Source organism: Chenopodium album, chromosome 8, assembly GCF_948465745.1.
Source record: "Chenopodium album chromosome 8, dcCheAlbu1.1, whole genome shotgun sequence".
Classification (NCBI taxonomy): domain Eukaryota; kingdom Viridiplantae; phylum Streptophyta; class Magnoliopsida; order Caryophyllales; family Amaranthaceae; genus Chenopodium; species Chenopodium album.
In genome coordinates, this window is record NC_137841.1 from 55,083,576 (window position 1) to 55,104,815 (window position 21,240).

Here is a 21,240-nt window from a genome sequence, read left to right on the forward strand (position 1 = left end):
TCATGTAAGTTGTACTCGAGACCAGGTGCAAAGTGCAATTGTTCTTTTATCGTTGAGTTGGATTGGGGAAACCCAGTCACGACTCGCTCGTGTTTTGTCTAGAGTGAATTAGGCTCCGTTATTTAGAGTTGTTTTGCTCTGTTTCACCAAGCTGTAGTGTACTTTGCTCCAGATCAAATCTGCTCTACTTAAAAGAAATTTACTTTGTTCTACTCTGTTTTCAATTAATAGTTAATAATAACAATAATAATAATTAATATTCAATAATAATAATTAGGATTTTTTTTACTTTTACCATAAAAAAAATCGCAAAATTGTTTTTTACTACCAAAAATTTTAAAAGTTTTATTTTACCACAAAAAAAAAAAAAATTTACCACCTGCCGTCAAAAACCTAACAGAATATTTTAAATTCTTCGATTTTTGTGTCAAACACATCTTATTTAGGAGTTTTGGGGGGCATTTTGGCCCTATGGGTCCAATTTGAGGTCGGAATCGACAAAAAATGATCGGAAATGCTTCTTTTTGTGCGTTTAAAAATACCTCGGTTTGTGCGTTTAAAAAAGGAAACACGCAAAACGAGGCATTTTCGATCATTTTTTGTCAATTCCGACTTCAAATTGATCCCGTAGTAGGACCAATATGCCCCCCTAAACCTATGAACAACATGTTTTGCGCACGAAAATCGAAAAAAATTTCTTTAAACCGTTACATTTAACGGTTTTCTTGACGGTAGGGGGTAAAAAACAATTTTTAGAAATATTTTTGGTGGTAAAATACAACTTTTAAAATTTTTGGTAGTAAAAAACAATTTCGTGATTTTTTTTTTGTGGTAAAAGTCAAAAAATCCTAATAATTAATATTGTATTGATGCTAATAATTTATTATTTTAAATAATAATAATTATTATTAATATTAAAAATAATCATAATGATTATTAATACTAATAATAATTAATATTTATTATTCATAATAATAATAATTAATAATTCATTAATAATTTCTAAACATTATAACAATTCTTTCAAAAAAATATTTATTTGGCAGACTCGTCATATCCAAATACTCTTGGATATATGACGCCGTACATCGGGGGTAAGAGTACATATGCCTGATTTTAGAACAATTCCACATAGAGAATTAAAAGAACATTTTAATAAGCTACATTCATCGTTTAGAATGAAGGTAGAATGTTCGTTTAGACAGTTGAAAAAAATGTGGAGGATATTATATAACATGTCACAAGCGTCATAAAATAGTCAAATGTCAATCATTGTTGCCACTTGCACACTACATAATTTTATTTGAATGCATAAGATTGGAATACCAATCATTCAACATGATGTGAATATAGGAGCAGCAGATTCAACTATGTATGCACAATGACGCAAAGATAGTATAGCCATAGTGCAACATCGTATAGCACTCTGAATATGGAGGGCTAATCGATTGGAAATTAAGCGACAATGACAGTGATAACAACGAAGATCAAAGCGACAATGAAGATGATGAAAATAACGATCATATGGAAGTAGATGGTTAATTCTCCACGATATTAAACTCCTATTTAATTATGTTACTATTTGGATATGCGGTGGTAATAATTTGAAGGTGTTAAACTGTTGTCTTTAATCTTTCTACTATTAACATATGTTAAATATGGTACACATTTATTTATTTTTTTACTCACCTAAATCAATAATAATAAAAATAATAATAATAATAATAATAATAATAATAATAATAATAATAATAATAATAATAATAATAATAATAATAATAATAATAATAATAATAATAATAATAATAATCATGCCGAAATCTGCTCGGCTCTGCTATCCTGAAATCTGCTCTGCTCTAATGAAATCTAATCTGCTATGCCCAGGCCCTGTTGTTCATTATTGTGTTAATTATTGAATTAATTATAATTTCAGGCTTTTATAATTTCATAGTGTTGCTGTTTTGACACTTTGGTGGGTTGTTAACTTCATCTCTTGTTCAATATGTTCATTGTGAATTTGTGGTGTTGATTGTTGAAATGTTAAATTGAATTGAACTTTATTTGGTAAAATTGGTACTTTGTCGTCTTGATTAGTTCGTTAGTGACATTATTGTTTGATACTTTGATGTAATGGATAGAGCTATCAAGTTTTGTGCTTTGTCGAAACCCGGTGATTTGGTTTATGCCCATTAACTGTTTGATAAAATGCCCTAGCCAGATGCTTTTATATACAACACCTTAATCAAGGGTTATTTGCAATGCTACTTGGCTAGGGAATGCTTGTTTTTGTACTCACGAAGGTTGCAAGACTCTGTTTTGCCTAATAATTTCACGTTTTCTACTCTTGTTAGAGCTTGTTGCATTGATAATTGGATTTTAAAAGGCAAGCAAATTCGTGCCCAAGTTGTCAAATTTGGGTTTTTAAATGATGAGTTTTCTCAGAACAATTTGCTTTACACGTATGTGAGTTTTGGGTTATTAGAGAAAGCTCGTCGGGTTTTTGATAAGATGCCACGAAGCTCCGAAATGATGGATTCGAATTTTTTTTGGTACTTTTATAGGTCATCAATAATTCAGGGTGACTGACAAGCTTCGAAATCCTGGATCCGACACTGAACTTACATTGTACACTAGCATCCTACTATCCTTTTGATCAGATCTAAGGAGATTCGCATCCAATGTTGATTCCAATGCATTAAGCTAAGGACCAACACTTATCACTATGGTACTACACTGATTTTGTAGATAGGACTTTTTATACCCAAATTCTGCATTTTTTTCTTGTACAAACCTAGCTTTTCAGCTAGTTCAATAAGTTAAGGGCACTCATGATAATCCACCCATTCACGTTACATGAGCAATTAAACTTTAGCACATGTTAGTCAAATTGTGCCTTAAAGCAGTTCTTAGGTTCGTTAAAACTCTAAAGTATCTACCTTAATACTAAGGCGAGAAGTGTAGACACCTAATTGTGTCTCCCCGACTCATACTCAATGATGAGCAACCTTCTTTTACCGCTATTTGATCAAGTTGTACGATCAAAATTAAGAATTTCTTGAACTTCTAAGCCATTTTTATTTTAACTAACCTTCATATCCATTTCTAGCCCAAACATACATATAAACTCATTTAATCCCATATCCTTTTGTGCCTCTTTTTTTTCTTTTTCTTTTTTTTTTTTTTTTTTTTTTTGCAAATCCTATTTGATTTAATATCCCTTCAAATAAGATTTCCAATGAAATATCCTAATCTCAATTCCGACTTAAAATGAATGAGATATGAGAAAAATACTAAAATGCAGTCCAAAACCAACACCCTTGCGCTCTATTTTGATATATAAAATGCAGTCCAAGACTTTTTTTTGGCAAATGTTCCAAGACGCAGATTGTCAATTGTGGCAATATTTTCCTAAAAGGATTGTCGCATAGCATTGACAAATTTCCAAGGTGGATTGCTTTCAAGAGTTATATTCCAAGATGTGGATTGTCGACCGTAGCAAAGTTCTTATGAAAGATTGTTACGAGGCATTGACAACTTTTCCCAAAATTGGATTTTGGCAAATTTTCCGAGATACAGATTGTCGCTTCATCTGACAACATTTCCAAGGATGGATTGTTACAAAGCATTGACAACTCCCTAAATCGGATTGTCATACATCATACAAGAGTTGTGTTGGCAACTATTCCCAAAGAAAAGAGGATTGTCATCACCCAAAGTATCGCAACAACTGAGGATGGCTTCAAGCAGAGCAATCTTCGATCATATTCCCTGACTTGCGGAAGATGGTCACAAGGCGGTAGAAGATCGTTTCAAGCGAAGCAATCTTCGATAGTATTCTCTGGCTTGCAGAAGACTATCACAGCGGAAATTGGAGGCAGTTACAGGTGTAGCAGTCTTCAAGCGGTATCCCCTAGCTTGAGGAAGATCGTCAAAAGCAGCAGGATAGCGTTCCCTAGCTTGTGGAAGGTTGTCACAACAGCAAATGCAGCAACAAATCGGTTACCCTCAGAGACGTGTGCTCGACGGTGCAAGATACGCGTTTCTTAACTCTCTTATCTGTTTTAAAATAATGCTAGTTTACAGGTATCGATGTTATAAGAATGATTTAGGATCGCAGAAAGTTCTTAATCATTCTCCGTCCCTATCGATACTTTGACTTTTGTTTTCGAAACTTGTGTTTCTCCAAACTCAGTCAAAGTGGGGGCTTCTGTAGACACCCATTTGTGTCTCCCCAAAACCAAACTCAGTGATGAGTACCTTTCACATCGAATCATAATCGAATGAAGTGAAAGTGTGGAAAGTCTAGTGTTGCGGTTAGTTTTTATTTCTTTTCTTTCTCTCTGTTTTCGAAAACCTATTTTATGAAAATAGTTAATCCAGTTTAGTTTGGTCCATGATACGGGTCCAATAATAGTGTAGTTGGGTCGGGTTCTAAAAGAGCTTTCCAACGATATATTATAAGCCCAATTCCGATGAATAATGAGGAAGTTATGGCCAAATTACTAAACTGGGCCCGGTTTGATCTTTATATGCGGCCCAATGATCTAGAGGAAGGCCTATTATGATTTATCATTCCTAATGCAATTAGGATTGATTATAGTCTTTTAGAATTTTCTAGAAGGTTCTTTTGAATCCTAATTTGATTAGTATTGATAAATGAGTTTTTAAGAGTTTTATTTAGAATAAAAGAAGTGTTTTTAAAGAAATTACAGTTTTACCCCTCGTACGCTTAAATTTTATCAAAATAAGAAAACGTGTGGAAAAACTGATTGTAGCGCCGCAGCTACGGTTTGTCGCCTGGCGGCAGGCCTGGCGTCTGGCGACAGGCGCGTGTTTGGCGACAACGTCGTGTTTCATTCTTTTCGAAACTCTAATTCTTTTTATCATATCCGGCTGATTTTCGTTATAAAATAGCCTCCTAAATCCTTCGTTGTCAATCATCAATTCTCATCAACTCTCATCAAGAAAATCTTGATATACTCTCTTTCTCTTTCTTCTAAACTAGCCTTTTACAAAACAAAATTCCGCATTCGCAAGATCTAGACACACCTAGCCAAGTTCGAAGTTGCCTTCACCCTAGACATGAAAGGTTTAATTTCTGAGGGTTTGGTTCCAAATCTCTCTTTCAATTATTTAATTTAATTGTCTGTTTTATATTTTACTTGAAGTTACTAACGTGTGTATTTTGTTATTATAAAGAGATACGAGGCATCCAAGTAAGTGCTTTAATTGTTTTATTGATATTATGATATAGAGATCATGTCTAAGTTGTTATTTTGATTCCTAGTATCATGTTAGGATGATTTTCTTAATTTGATGTTTTGAATGACAACAATAAGTTCCTAGTATCATGTTTAGGGTAAAGTTATAACATCAAATATGCTTATTATGATTTCTATGATGCCTTTTATCTTCTTTCCTAATATTCATGTTAGTATTAGGTTAGGGCTATATATTTGATCTTTGTTGTTTAGTGACATGCTAGGGTTTGTTATTAATCTTGTTAGTATCATGCCTAGGATCTTGCTATTATTATGATTTAACATGATTATTTTAATTATAATTGTTATGATGATTATTATGTTGCTTGATATATTATTTTTTGTTATTGCTTAATCACACCTTTTATGCATGTTTAAAGGGAATTTGGTACTTGTAATCACGCTTAATAAAATAATTAATAATCTTGTTTAGGGTTAATTTGATTATAATTCAAGTGATCACCAATAATAGATTTATTTGTGCATTAATATTCAACCAACATAGGTTAAACAGGTTTAGGGTTAAACCTATTGATTGCATGTTAGTCAGAAAGCGCACATGAATACGAGAAGAATAAAGTAGAGGCCTTTTATTAGGGTAGGTTCTTTCTCTTTTAGATTGAATTTGTACCTTCATCCCTGAACTTCCAGTTTTGGTTCCAGACCTATTGGAGTTAACGATCTCTTGGATCGTTAAGGGGTGTAACCTTCACCCTGTGAATGGTTTACAAGTTCCTAAAACTTGTTGGCGTCTCTTTTGCTCTATCTTCCTTCCCTTTGGACGCCACCATGCTTAAGTGTATGATCACAGTGGGGTTCAAGTTTGGGGTAATGCTTGATATATTCCCTACAGGAAGCTAGGCTAGAGACTGTCACAGATGAAATCTCTCAACAGCTTGTGCTAAGACCAATAAGGGTGAATGACGATTTTGATGGAGTGATAAGGAGGGGTATGGTAGTGAGCTAGATGGGGGTGATAAGGAAGCCTTGATGGCAGACGGGATGGGAAATAATAAAGCAGGGGGTAAGAAGAGTGAGGGGCTGGTAGAATTGGGTAAGGAAATGTTGAATGCGACTGTTAGGGTGGGATTGGTGAATGTTGTGCCAAGGAAGGAGAATATCATAGGGAAGAAGTGGAAAAGAGTTTCAAAATATAGTGAGAAAGACGTGCTGATGGGAGAGTCTGGTGAGCAACCTTTTGTGGGTCTGGGAACAAAAAGAGGGGTAGAGGGTGGTGTGAATAGGGAGTCTGATGTTGTGAGTGGTGGAAAAAATAATAAAAAGTAAAAACAAGTGTGAATGTTGTTGCTGGAGACGAGGTAAATCAAGTAGAGGGGTATGGTGTGATCCAACCCCTTAAGAGCAATGAAAATACTGAGTTGGAACTATCAAGGGCTTGGCAACCCTTAGACTGTCAAAGCTCTCCGAGAGTGCTGTTGGAGAGAAAAGCTAAATATGGTCTTCTTGATGGAAATCATGATCGATGAGGAGAAGCTAATTAGAGTGCGTAATCGGTGTGGGTTTACTGATGGTATTTGTGTGAGTAGTAGAGGTAACTCGGGTGGAATGGGGTTTTGGTGGAGAGATATCAATGTGAAGGTGAACACTTATTCTATTCATCACTTTATAGTAGATGTTTGTGATCATGAGAATATTCCGAAATGGAGAGCCGTAGGGGTGTATGGTTGGCAAGAACGGGAAAATAAGCACCTTACGTGGGCTATGTTGCGTCGCATCAAATCGAGCAACACTCTTCCTTGTGTCATGTTCGGAGATTTTAACGAAATTTTGAGCCAAAATGAAAAAGAGGGTGGTGTGCCTAGAAGTGAAAGCCTCATGGATGCTTTTCGTAATGCAATGGATGATTGTGAATTACGAGATTTGGGGTACAAGGGCAGCATCTTCACTTGGAAAAAAGGCAATACCTCTGCAACCTTTAAAAGAGAAAGACTTGATCGGTTTTTGGCGGATAGCGACTGGTGTAATATGTTCCCTTCATATGTGGTACGTCACTTCCCTATTTATCATTCGGATCATGCCCCGATTCTCTTGAATACAATAAATTATTACGAGAGGGGGGGAATGAGAAGATGTTCAAGTTTGAGCCATGGTGGATGTCTAATGAGGAATGTGGCAAGGTGGTGGAGGAGGCGTGGTCGTATAGTGGTGTATTACCAACTACGAAGCGAATTGCAAACTGTGCTGCTAGCTTAACTTCATGGGCTAATTGATGTTTTGTTGATTTAAAGAAAAAAATAAAAACAACAGGGAGCAAGCTTAAAGAGGCTCAAAGTAGAGATCCGGTTGCTGCAATGTTAGAGCAGTGTACATCATTATCTAGTCAGTTGGATGAATTACACCGCATACAAGAGACGTATTGGTTCAATCGGGCCTGAGCGAATGAACTCAAGGACGGTGACAAAAATACCTCTTATTTTCACCAAAAAGCTAGTGACCGTCGACGCATCAATAACATCAGTGGCCTATATAATGATGATGGTGTCTGGAGGTGTAAAAAAGAGGAGTTAGAGGAGACTATTAAGGCATACTTTGCAAAGCTGTTCGTGACTTGCCACCCCACGAATTTTGAACCAGCTTTAGAGGGGATCGAAGAAATGGTGACCGATGAGATGAACAGGCATCTGGGTACCGAACCGAATGCTAAAAAAATCAAGGCCGCCTTGTTCCAGATGCATCCCAATAAAGCCCCGGGACCTGACGGTATGCATGCTCTATTTTTTCAAAAATTCTGGCATATTGTTGGTAGTGATATAATTAGCTTTGTGAAGAGTTGGTGGTGTGGAGAGTTGATTCTGAATGAAATAAATAAAACGTGTGTGGTTCTTATTCCAAAATGTGATGATCCTAAACGCATTACGGAATTTAGACCTATTAGTTGTTGCAATGTTGTCTACAAAATAATCTCAAAAGTTATGGAAAATAAGCTAAAACCTTTTCTGGAAAATATTATTTCAATTAATCAGAGTGCTTTAGTTCCGAAAAGGTTAATCATTGATAATGCTCTAGTTGCTTTTGAGATCTTCCATGCCATGAAGAGAGGGGGCGAAGGAAAGGAGGGCACAATTGTAGTAAAGCTTGATATGAGTAAAGCTTATGATAGGGTGGAACGGGGCTTTCTGGAAAGAGTGATGTTGAAGATGGGTTTTTGTGATGGATGGGTTCGAAGAATCATGGATTGCCTATCAAGTGTCTCATTTGCTTTCAAAATAAATGGGAAAATTTCAGGGTCGGTTGTTCCATCTAAGGGCCTTCGTCAGGGGGATCTGATATCTCCGTACCTTTTTAACATTGTTGCTGATGCCTTTTCGACTTTGTTATCAAAAGCTGCAAATGATAGACTGATCCATGGAGCGAGAATTTTTAAGGGTGCCCCCAGAGTGTCACATTTATTTTTTGCCGATGATAGCCTTCTTTTTGCTAAAGCTACTGTTAGTGAGTGCTCGGTGATAGCTGATTGTAGGTGTCGTTTGAAGTGCGCCTACGTTAAAGCATGTGTGAATATGCTTGACACTCATAGGAAGTGGGAATTGACATTACGATTAAGGACAACGATTAGGGACAAAGCAAAGTAGGGAGCCGCCAACAAGTTTTTAAGGAACTTGTAAACCGTTCACGAATCATAAAAGGCAACCCCGAATAAAGGGACAACGATAGGCAACAACGATTGATCCGTGAAGGTTAAAACCCATTCATAATCCATGAGATTACTAACTCCATATGGTTCAGAACCATGAAAGGAGGATCGGGGATGATGGTACGAAGTGAGTCATGGAGTCACATTCGCCCGTATTGGCCTCTACTCGATTCTTATAGTGAAAAGCATTCCTGCGATCTCAAAGGCATGCAAACAAAATATTCAATTTGCTCCAAACTATTATTAGGCTAAATTGGTTGAATATTAATGCAACATATAATTCATTCTAAAATGTTGTGATCACCTGATTAAATAACAAGATTAAAAAGGAACCTAAACCGGTCGTCCAAATTATCTTATTGGGCATGATTTTCAATTACATATTCCCTTTAAACATGCAATATGGTGATGAATAAATATAATAAAATAAGCATTAATATTGGAGGCAATTTCACAATAAATTGTTGGTCAAATCAAATATAAATTATAAACCTAATCATGATACTAGCAACAAGAATAAAATAAGAGTAATTAAGTGATTAATTACTCACTTTCCGCGTTTCCTTGAATTGCTACATCACGAATAAACTGTTAGTAACTTTAATTAAAATATAAATCAAATTGAAACAATTAAATATATGTAGATTTGATTCGGTCCAAACCCTCAGTTATTGGTACCTTTCACGCCTTGGTTTAAGGACGAAACCTCGGGTGTTGTATGGACTCCTTGGAGTGCTTAGGGGAAGAATAATTTAATTAGGAATATAGGCTTGAGGCTTAGAGTATGAGAGAAAGAGAAGAGAATGATTTTGGTGTAAAAGAGAGAAAGATTTGATGCCCCGAATTGCAGAAAGGAGGGGGGTATTTATTGGGAAAATGAGTAGAGGGAACACACGGAACCCTAAAAAACCCTAAAAATTAACACCACGACACGGCAGAGAACATCGTGACATGGTGCCAGGCACCGTCAGACGGGGCACACTCCCGTGACACAGTGGACAATAGTGCGACGCGAGAAATATTTGACCTACAGGAAGTGAAAATGAGTGAAGGGTTTACACGGAAAAGACACGAGAAAATTTCGTGACACGGCACACGTATCGTGACACGGAAGTGTTTACCGTGGCACGGCACAGTACACCGTGTCACGATATGGGAAAACGCGAAAATTACACGGAAAAAGCACCGTGACACGGTGTTCAGTACCGTGTCACGGCAACAGGTACCGTGCCACGGTGAAATTTGATGCAAAAAAGCTTGAATGTTATACAATTACACATCTTCTAATCCCAGGGTTAAGTGAATGTGGGTTGAAGAAATGAAGGCAAAACGTTAGACGAGGCTCATAGTGGTTGATGAAGAAATGGAATGTGATTGAACGGTTAACAGGGAATGACAGGGTTGCAAAGGTGCCTCAAGTCATTGGTGTACCTTGTGTTTAGTTCGGTAATTAATTTTTTTTTCTTATCACATGATCGAATGTAAGAAAGAGATGCTCATTTATGAAGAAGGTAAGAAATGTGACACATAGACACATGGATAAGGAGAACCTATGCTAGACTTTTTAGGGGGAAAGGTTTGAAACAAAAGAAGAAGAATGCATGAAATCTTGGTGAGAAGCTTGCATCGTGTTTTGTCTTCATGGCTGTTTATGAGTTGCTTCTTGCCGCCTGCTAAGGAAAAAAGTTTCTTGTTGTTAATGCTTTGATTGGAAGGAAAGAAGGAAGGAGTGACATTCCCCTTATTCTTCCAACTATTGCCTAGTGATTTGACTCAAGTATTGTGTAAGGATGAACTCACTTAATGAATTCACTCATAGGAAGTGGAGTCTACACTGATATAATCAGCAAATATGAGAGAGCATCCGGTCAAAGTGTCAATCTGACAAAAACAGATGTTGTATTTAGCAAAAATGTTACTGATTCTTGTCATGTGGAGATTGTCGGTATTTTGGGGGAAAGAGAAGTTGAGAGACATGAAAAATATTTAGGATTACCAGCAATCATTGGTAAGTCCAAGAAAGCTATTTTTTCCAGTTTGAAAGAGAGAATATGGTGGAAAATTCAAGGGTGGAAAGAGAAGCTTCTATTTAGGCTCGAGAAGGAAATTTTGATCAAAGCTGTAGCTCAGGCGATCCCGACTTGTATGATGAGTATCTTTAAGATTCCGGAGACTTTGATTGATGAGATTCATGCACTTTTGGCTCGATTTTGGTGGGGCTCATCGAAAACATCTATGAAGATGCATTGGCACACTTGGGACTCTATGTGCAAACCGAAGTCCCAAGGGGGCCTTGGCTTCCGTGATCTCAAGGTTTTTAACCAAGCCTTGTTAGCAAAACAGATGTGGAGACTTTACAATTCCCCTAACCCGCTGCTCCATTCCATACTCAAAGCTAGATATTTCAAAAATAACTCTATCTTAGAGGCATTCCGTGGGTATGATCCAAGCTATTCTTGAAGGAGTTTATGGGGAGCAAAATCTCTGCTAATTGAAGGGCTTAAGTGGAAAGTTGGGAATGGAAAAGATATTCGAGTGTGGCTAGATTTATGGATCCAGGCAACATTATTCCTGCCCATAGTATAAACTTCGACCCGGAATGTCATGTTGCAGAGTTAATTAACCAGCAATGTGGCGAGTGGAACAAGGATAAAATCCAACAGCTTTTCTCAAATGATGTTTGTGCACTTATTTTACAGATTCTCTTATCAATTAATATGCCAGATGATAGGAGGTATTGGGGATATACAAAGAATGGTGTGTACAGCGTCAAGTCTGCACATTGGCTTGGGAAAATGGGGACTGCACAATCGAATTCTAGTGCTGGTAACTATGTTGATCAAGGGGTATGGCGTATCACATGGGGGATTGAGGGCCCTCCCAAGTTAGTTGAGGCATTTTGTTTGGAATGCCTGCAAAGGGAGTATGGCAGTCAAGAAGGAACTCTTTCGAAGACATATGGCTACTGATGAGGTGTGTGATGGATGTGGGAGTGAGGCTGAGTCTATATCCCATGTTATTATGGAATGTAGAGTGATACAACATGTGTGGCAAAGTCATGAGTTAGACTCTATAATATCAGATTCGCCGAGACATGCTCCTTTTGCTTAATGGTTGCTATGGATAGCTAAGAAAGTGGATAAGGCAAAGCTGCGAAATATATTAACGATAGCATGGGCTATGTGGTTCTGCAGGAACAAGAGAGTACATGATAATGTTACTCTTGATGCTAATTTTGTTGTTGCAGACTTCCTTCGTATGGTTCACGCGTACAATACTTATGCGGTTAAGGTTCACAAGCGACCTACTATGATGCGTGCTGCTGCTGTAAGCTCGTGGGTGCGCCCCTCAAATAATGTAATTAAAATAAATGTTGATGCCCATGTTGGTTCGAATGTCTATGGGGGTTTGGGGGTGGTTGCTAGAAATTGGGAGGGCAATATTCTTTGGGCTGCTGTCAAGAAGACCCTTGCCAACTGGAATGTGGAAGTGACTGAGGCTGCTGCTGTGAGGTATGGATGTCAGGTTGCCAAACGTTTGGGTGTGCAGAATGTTTGGATAGAGTGTGATGCCGAGGGCGTGGTTAACAAAATTTCTCAGGCAAATAATGGTCTTTCTCCTATTTGGCTAGTCTACGATGATGTTAATCGTCTTGCCATATCGTTTCATGTCTTTAAAATTTCTCAAGTACGTAGAGCAGGAAACACGGTTTCCCATCTTGTAGCACGATGGGACACTCGTGATAATGATGAATTTGTATGTTTGGGTAACTTCCCGCAAAGCATTTTAGCTCTTGCGGAGCTTGATTTGGAATAAAATCTTGCTAACGTCTTCCCTCAAAAAAAAAAAAAAAAAAAGCTCCTAACCTCATGGAGTGGACACTACATGTCATACCATCTTAACTACCAATAATTTATGTTTTATTCTTCTACATAAATGTATTTAAATGTAGAATACAACATTGCATCCAAACCCAAAAACAAAGAGACACGTATTATTCTTTCTATTCTCTTCAATATTCAACATTATATTCCAAATTATTAATACTTCAAACACTTTATTAAAAAAAATACTTAAAGTAACATCCTGGGGCAACGCTCGGGTGACTCACTAGTTATGTTATTAAATCAAGCAAACACGATATTTTGAATAATTACATATGCAATAAATACTCAACCGACTTAGCATAATCTAGCTTAGCGCAATTTGAATAATTGTTGTTTGTTTTTTCGATTGCAGATTATATAGTTCGCTATAAGAATTAAATCGAGGCCAACATGGGCAAAATTGACTTCCTAAATGAATTTCACACCTTCATCCCCGAATATCTAGTAATGTTTCAGAATCATTATGAAGTTAATAATCTTATGGATTATGAATGGGGTGTGAATTTCATGGATTAAAATTCGTGGTTGCCTTTTTCTCTTTCGTTAAATTCCAGGAAATATTTACAAGTTCCTTAAAAGTTAATTGGCGAATCCCTACTTATCCCTTTCGATCTAAAATCAATTCTACATCTTCCTACCACTACAAGAAAACAACTTAATTGTTTTTTCCGACGTAATTTTTCCGTCGCAAATTTGCATATAATTCAATTAATTTAGGTGCCTATGGCTAGAAATCAAGATAAATGAGCACATAATTCACTTTACGACCCTTATTCATCCAAATTCAATCAATTTTGGCCTATATCGCTTCTACCTAGCCCATTTTCTATGTTTATGATCAAATGAGCTCATTCTTTCTTCTAACATGCCAATATAAAATAAATTTAGGTGCCTATGGCTAGAAATCAAGAGAAATGAGCACATAAGTCACTTTACAACCCTTATTCATCCAAATTCAACCAATTTTGGCCAATATCGCTTCTACCTTGCCCATTTTCTATGTTTTTAATGAAATGAACTCATTATTTCTTTAACATGCCAATATTAACTACTTTTAGGTGCCTATGTCTAGAAATCAAGATAAATGAGCACATAAGTCACTTTCCGACCCTTATTCATTCAAATTCAATCAATTTTGGACTATATCGCTTCTACCTTGCCCATTTTCTATGTTTTTAATGAAATGAACTCATTATTTCTTCTAACACGCCAATATCAAATAATTTTAGGTGTCTATGGCTAGAAATCAAGAGAAATGAGCACATAAGTCACTTTACAACCCTTATTCATCCAATTCCAATCAATTTTGGCCTATATGACTTTTACCTTGTGTAGGGAATATTTCAAGCATTATCCCTAGCTTGAACCCCACTTTGATCATACACTTAAGCATGGTGGCGTCCAAAGGGAAATAAGCTAGAGCAAAATAGTCGCCAACAAGTTTTAGGAACTTGTAAACCGTTCACGAGGTGAAGGTTACACCCTTTAACGATCCAAGAGATCGTTAACTCCAATAGGTCTAGAACCATGACTGGTAGTTCGGGGATGAAGGTACAAATCCAACCTAAAAGAGATTGAACCTGCCTTAATAATAGGCCTCTACTTTATTTTGATCGTATTCATGTGCGCTTTCTGACTAACATGCAATCGATAGGATTAACCCTAAACCTGTTTATCTATGTTGGTTATATATTAATGCACAAATAAAACTATTATTGGCGATCACTTGAATTATAATCATATTAACCCTAACAAGATTATTAATTATCTTATATAAGCGTGATTACAAGTACCAATTCCCTTTAAACATGCATAAAAGGTGTGATCAAGCAATAACAATAAATATAAAGCAACATAATAATCACAATCATAACAATAACAACAACAACAATAATAATAATAATAATAATAATAATAATAATAATAATAATAATAATAATAATAATAATAATAATAATAATAATAATAATAATAATAATAATAATATAATCATGTTAAAGCATAATAGCAAGATCTTAGGCATGATACTAACAAGATTAATAACAAACCCTTGCATGTCACTAAACCATAAAGATCAAAGCTTTAACCCTAACATGAATATTAGGAAAGACAATAGGAAGCATCGCAAAAATCACAATTGATATATTTGATATTACAAAATAACCCTAAACATGATACTAGGAAGATCAAAACATCCTAACATGACACTAGGAATCATAATAACAACCTAAACATGAATTCTACATCATAATATCAATAAAACCAGTAAAGCACTTACTTGGATTCCTCGTACCTCTTTCTAATAACAAAATACACGCGTTAGTAACTTCAAGGAAAATATGAAACACCAATTAAATTAAATAATTGAAATAGAGATTTGGGACCAAACCCTCAGAAATTAAAACCTTTCACGTCTAGGGCGAAGGCAACTTCGAATTTGGCTAGGTGTGTCTAGATCTTGTGAATGCGGAATTGTGTTTGTAAAAGGGTAGGCTTAGAAAGAGGGAGAGAATAAGCTTTAGCTTAGAGAGAGAAGAGAATTAGAGAGAATAAGAATTGATGGAAATCAATGATTGAAAACAGAATTTTAAGAGGCTATTTATAGAGAAAATCAGTCGGATGGATAAAAAAACGAATCAGAGTTTCAACAAGAATAAAACACGATTAGCGCCAGACGCTGGACATTAGCGCCAGGCGCTAATGCTTGTCGTCAGGCGCTAATAATCAGTTTTAGGCGTTTTTGTTTTTATCATATCTTTTGATCCGAAAGTCCAAATAAGGCATATAATATGTAGTTGGAAAGATCTTGAAGTGTACTCTCCAACCCAATTAGAATCAGATTAAAATCTTTTGTAGATAAAAAGATATGGCCAAAATAGTGGAAGGGTGTCAGTTTTGGATAGAGTATCATATCTCATTCATTTCTTTTTCGTTATAGCTCGGAATTAATGTAATAATCTATCATTGGAAATATAATTTCAAGATCTATCCAACCATATAAAATTTGGATAAAGATTATAAGGCATGAAAATAAAATTTGAATATATTCCACTTCGTACAAAACAAGGATTCTTAAAAGGAGTAGTTTTATTCAATTTCAAACTCTTTAAAACATAATTATCAATCCTAACTCCATTAGGATTTAAAAGAACCTTCTAGAGTATTCTAGAAACTATAATCAATCCTAATAGCTTTAGGAATGATAATTAATAATAAGCCCTCCTCTAGATCATTGAGCCGCATATAAAAACCAAATCGGGCTCAGTTTAGTACTTCCTCATCATTCATCGGAATTGGGCTTATAATATATCGTTGGAAAGGTCTTTTCAAGCCCCATCCAAATACACAATTATTGGACCCTTATTATGGACCAAACTAAACTGGAATGCACGTTTTTCATAGATAAGGTAAGAAAAGAAATATTTTCAAAAATAGAAAGAAGAGATATTTTAATAAAAACATACTCATCACTAGACTTTTCACACTTTCGCTTTGTTTGATAATCAAATGACATGAAAGGTATTCATCACTGGGTTTGGTTTTGGGGAGACACATTTGGGTGTCTACACCTTGTCTATTTTTTATGTTTTTAATCAAATGAACTCATTCTTTTTTCTAACATGCCAATATCAAATACTTTTAGGTGTCTACAGCTAGAAATCAAGAGAAATGAGCACATAAGTCACTTGACACGCACACCCCATAATTCATCCTAGATTTGTGCTTGCCATAGGACTGTGTGTGGAAATTAAAGCCACTAACAAATATTTGGTTCCAAGTTCGAAAACGCTTGAAAGGACGCATAGACAATATTCGCAACACATCGGAACTTGGTTTCTGTTCCACCACCTAAAACCGTTTCAAATACAAATGTCACACTTCTTGAACTGAAATTTAGTGTATTATCACAAGTTAATCGACATGTAAGGTTAGAAAAGTATTATCACCTTGTGATGAAACCAATCAAGGAATTCACTTTCGCATTTCTCCATGACATCTTCTCTATGCAAATAAGTTCGAGTACTAAGAATGTAGTCCTCAAACTCCCTAGTAGATTAATGACACAAGGTTAATCATTGCATCAAATATTTTAATTTAATGGCTTTTTGAAAACTTTCTCCTAAACATATATACCTGTCGTATTCACCAAGAATGCCGGTATTTCTTAAAACGAACAAATGAGCACATTCGAGTTCCTTGTCATCTAAAAACCGAGTTTTACCCCCATTTGACACACGACCCTTATCCACCGTGAACAGCTCTAGGATTTCATCGTTGTCAGCCGTGGAATCCACATCAGAATTCACATTTTGACCTAGACCTCGTGTTTTTGTGTCAACTAAGGACTGAAAGTAATTGGAGCAGAAGTTTGCTGTCTCTTCAGTGAGATAAGCGTTGCATATGGAACCTTAAACTCAAGCCTTATTACCAATATTTCATTTCAAGTGATTGAGGAACCTGTAATTATTTTTGTATAGATATAGATGTATAAGTGTAGGGAATATTTCAAGAGTTAATCCCCTAGCTTGAACCCCACTGTGATCATACACTAAAGTATAGTGGCGTCCAAAGGGAAAGAAGATAGAGCAAAAGAGTCGCCAACAAGTTTTTTAGGAACTTGTAAACCGTTCACGAGGTGAAGGTTACACCCCTTAACGATCCAAGAGATCGTCAACTCCATAAGGTCTTGAACCAAATAGGGTTCGGGGATGAAGGTACAAATCCAACCTAAAAGAGATTGAACCTGCCCTAATAATAGGCCTCTACTTTATTCTGATCGTATTCATGTGTGCTTTCTGACTAACATGCAATCAATAGGATTAACCCTAACCATGTTTAGTCTATGTTGGTTGAATTTAAATGCACAAACAAATCTATTAATGGTGATCACTTGAATTATAATCAAATTAACCCTAACAAGATTATTAATTATCTTATTAAGTGTGATTACAAGTACAAATTCCCTTTAAACATGCATAAAAAGGTGTGATCAAGCAATAACAATAAATATCAAGCAACATAAAAATAAAAATAATAAACAAAATAATAATTATAATCATCATACTTAAAAATAATCATCATAACAATAATTATAACAATTATAATCCTAAATCATAAAAAAAATCATAATAATGTTAAAGCATAATAATGGCAAGATCCTAGGCATGATACTAACAAGATTAATAACAAACCCTAGCATGTCACTAAGCAATAAAAATCAAATATTTAACCCTAACATGACACCAAAAATCATAAATATTAGGAAGAACATAAAAGGCATCATAACAATCATACTTGATATTAAATTTACCCTAGACATGATACTAGGAAATCAAAATAACAACCTAAGCATGAACTCTATATCATAACATCAATAAAAACCATTAAAGTACTTACTTTGATGCCTCGTACCTCTTTCTAATAACAAAATACACCCGTTAGTAACTTCAAGGAAAATAATAAACACAACAATTATTAAATAATAATTGAAAGAGAGATTTGGGACCAAACCCTCAGAAATTAAACCTTTCACGTCTAGGGCGAAGGCAACTTTGAATATGGCTAGGTGTATCTAGATCTAATGAATGCGGAAAATTTTGCATTTGAGAGGAGCTAGTTTAGAAAAGAGAGAGAGAGAGAGAGAGTAATCAAGAAAATCTTGATGAGAGTTGGTGGATTGTAGATGAAAACTGGTGACTCAAAACGGAGTTTTTAGCACGTTATTTATAAAGAAAATCAGTCAAAAAGATAAAATATCAAAACAGAGTTCTGGCGCACATAAAACGATGTTGGCGCCAGCGCTGGCTATTGGCGCCATACGCCAACATTAGCGCCAGGCGCCAAGCGTAGCGCCAGGCGATACAGCTGGCGTTTGGCGCTGATTTAGAAATTCACGCGTTTTCTTAAAATCAGATAGAAATTGCCGTACAGGAGGATAAAATCGTATCTTCCTCAAAAAACGTTCTTTGATTTTAATTAAAACTCTAAAAAGTAAAAAAAAAAAAAAGTCAATTTATCAATGCTAATTGAATTAGGAATGAAAAGAACCTTCTAGAAGAATCTAGAAGACTAAAACCATTCCTAATTTCATTAGGAATGATAAATCTATATTAGGCCCTCCCCTAGATCATTGGGCCGCATATAAGGCTCAAACCGGGCCCAGTTCAGTAAATTGACCATAACTTCCTCAATATTCATCGGAATTGGGCTTATAATATATCGTTGGAAAGCTCTTGTCAAGCCCCATCCAGCTACACTACTATTGGACCCATATCATGGACAAACCAAACTGGATTGGCTGTTTTCTTAAAATAATTTTTCAAAAACAGAGAGAAGAGAAAAGAAATTAAAACTTTCCGCAACACTTAACTTTCCACACTTTCACTTCATTCGATTATGATTCGACGTGAAAGGTACTCATCACTGGGTTTGGTTTTGGGGAGACACAAATGAGTGTCTACAGAAGCCCCCACTTTGACTGAGTTTGGAGAAACACAAGTTTCGAAAACAAAAGTCAAAGTATCGATAGGGACGGAGAATGATTCAGAACGTTCTGCGATCCTAAATCAATCTTGTAACGCCGATACCTGCAAAACTAGCGTTAGTTAAATAGATAAAAGAGTTAAGAAACGCGTATCTTGCACCGTCGAGCACACGTCTCTGAAGGTAACCGATTTGTTGCCGCATTGCTGTTGTTTTGATGACCTCCTGCCAAGAGAATGCCATCCCGCTTGAAAACCGCTACGCTTGTAAATGCCTCCAATATAGAAGATTGCTTCGCTTGAAACTATCCTCTTCCATTTTGATAACATTCCACGTCTAAGGGAATACTATCAAAGATTTCTTCGCTTGAAACAATCCTCTTCCGCTTTATGACCATCCTCCACGTCTAAGGGAACATGATCGAAGACAACTTCGCTTGAAATTACCTTCAATTGTTTATGACAACTCTCCACAATCTAGGGAACGCCATCTTGCTGTTTCTATGTTCACTCGTCTCTGAACAAAGAGCTTCTTTTTTTTGGATATGTTCACGCGCCTCTGAACAATAGAGCTTCTTTATTTTTTAATATGAACTTCTGAATGATGTGTCCACGTGTCTCTGAACAAAAGAGCTTTGAATAATATGTCCACGCGTCTCTGAACAAAAGAGCTTTGAATGATATGTCCACGCGTCTCTGCACAAAAGAGCTTTGAATGATATGTCCACGCGTATTTGAACAAAAGAGTTGTGAATGATATGTCCACGCGTCTCTGAACAATAGAGCTTGAATGATATGTCCACGCGTCTTTGAACAATAGAGCTTGATAATAGGATGCCCACGTGTCTCTGAGCAAAAGAGCTTTAAAGAAATGTTCACGCGTCTCTGAACAATAGAGCTTGAAAATAGGATGCCCACGCGTCTTTGAGCAAAAGAGCTTGAAAGAAATGTTCACGCGTCTCTGAACAATAGAGCTTGAAAATAGGATGCCCACGCATCTCTGAGCAAAAGATCTTGGATTAATATGTCCACGCATCTCTGGAGCAAAGAGCTTCGATGATAATATTCCGAAGAAAAATTTCCGAAGACCAACGCTTGTCGATCTCTAAAGCTCGCTTGAACTTTGCTTCCGCTAAAACCAGTATGTCGGTGTCTCCGTGATGAGCCAATTCTTAGGCGCTTTAAGCTAAGTGAGACGATTTTTCATCAGGCCGATCACTTATTGTGATTGTAATCAAACTGACTACTTAATCATGTCAAATTGCTTACAGGGGCTAACTAACGTACCAAGGAACCTGAAATTGTTGTATGAGGTCAAAATCACCCTTCTGAGAGGCTTCGAGCTCTGTCGCTGCTGAAATATCTCTGGCGCCAAGAATTGACTCTGCCGCCAGACGCTGAGATCTAGCGCCAAGCGCTGAAATCTATTTCCATACGCTAGATGTTGTCGTCTGGCGCTGGAGTAGGGTCTTCCCTATTGTGCTGCACCTGTATTTATTTTTGACTATAGAACTTTGCTATTCTCTTTAATAATCTTAGGGTTGACCTAAGGTTTAATGTCGCTTGACTCATCGACTTGACACGACTCAAGGTATAAACTTGACTCGCTGTGATTGACTCGAGGTTGACTCGATTCGAAGTGTTATGACACGTGTGACTAATGACCCGTGTGTGCATAGTGTTGATTCAATGTGACTCAAAAATGCAAAAAAGCAAAAATTTTCCGTCATTTTTGTGGAGGGTACCGACTTTCTCCCGAAAAAGAAAGATGTGAAAAAAGAATCGAAGTTTTGAAGGTGCATGTTGAATGAACTTAGTCAAATGTTGTTTAATACTATCTCTCAAGGTGCAAGGATTAATCCATCCTAGGCTATCTCAATGGTTGACTCAATGATGAAAGTATTTGGGTAACTTAGGCACGGAGGCTAAGCACTTCATAATTTGTGATGCAATGA

At 36.4% G+C, this 21,240-nt stretch overlaps 1 protein-coding gene across 1 annotated transcript; it reads left to right on the top strand.

Moving 5' to 3' along the window:
* Nucleotides 1–11,465: 11,465 nt before the first annotated feature.
* LOC145643062 (uncharacterized) lies at nucleotides 11,466–12,732 on the top strand. The gene is made up of 2 exons (XM_081694223.1): nucleotides 11,466–11,800; nucleotides 12,111–12,732. The coding sequence occupies exons 1-2, from the start codon at nucleotides 11,466–11,468 to the stop codon at nucleotides 12,730–12,732; spliced, it is 957 nt and encodes a 318-aa protein (XP_081550349.1).
* Nucleotides 12,733–21,240: the final 8,508 nt, after the last annotated feature.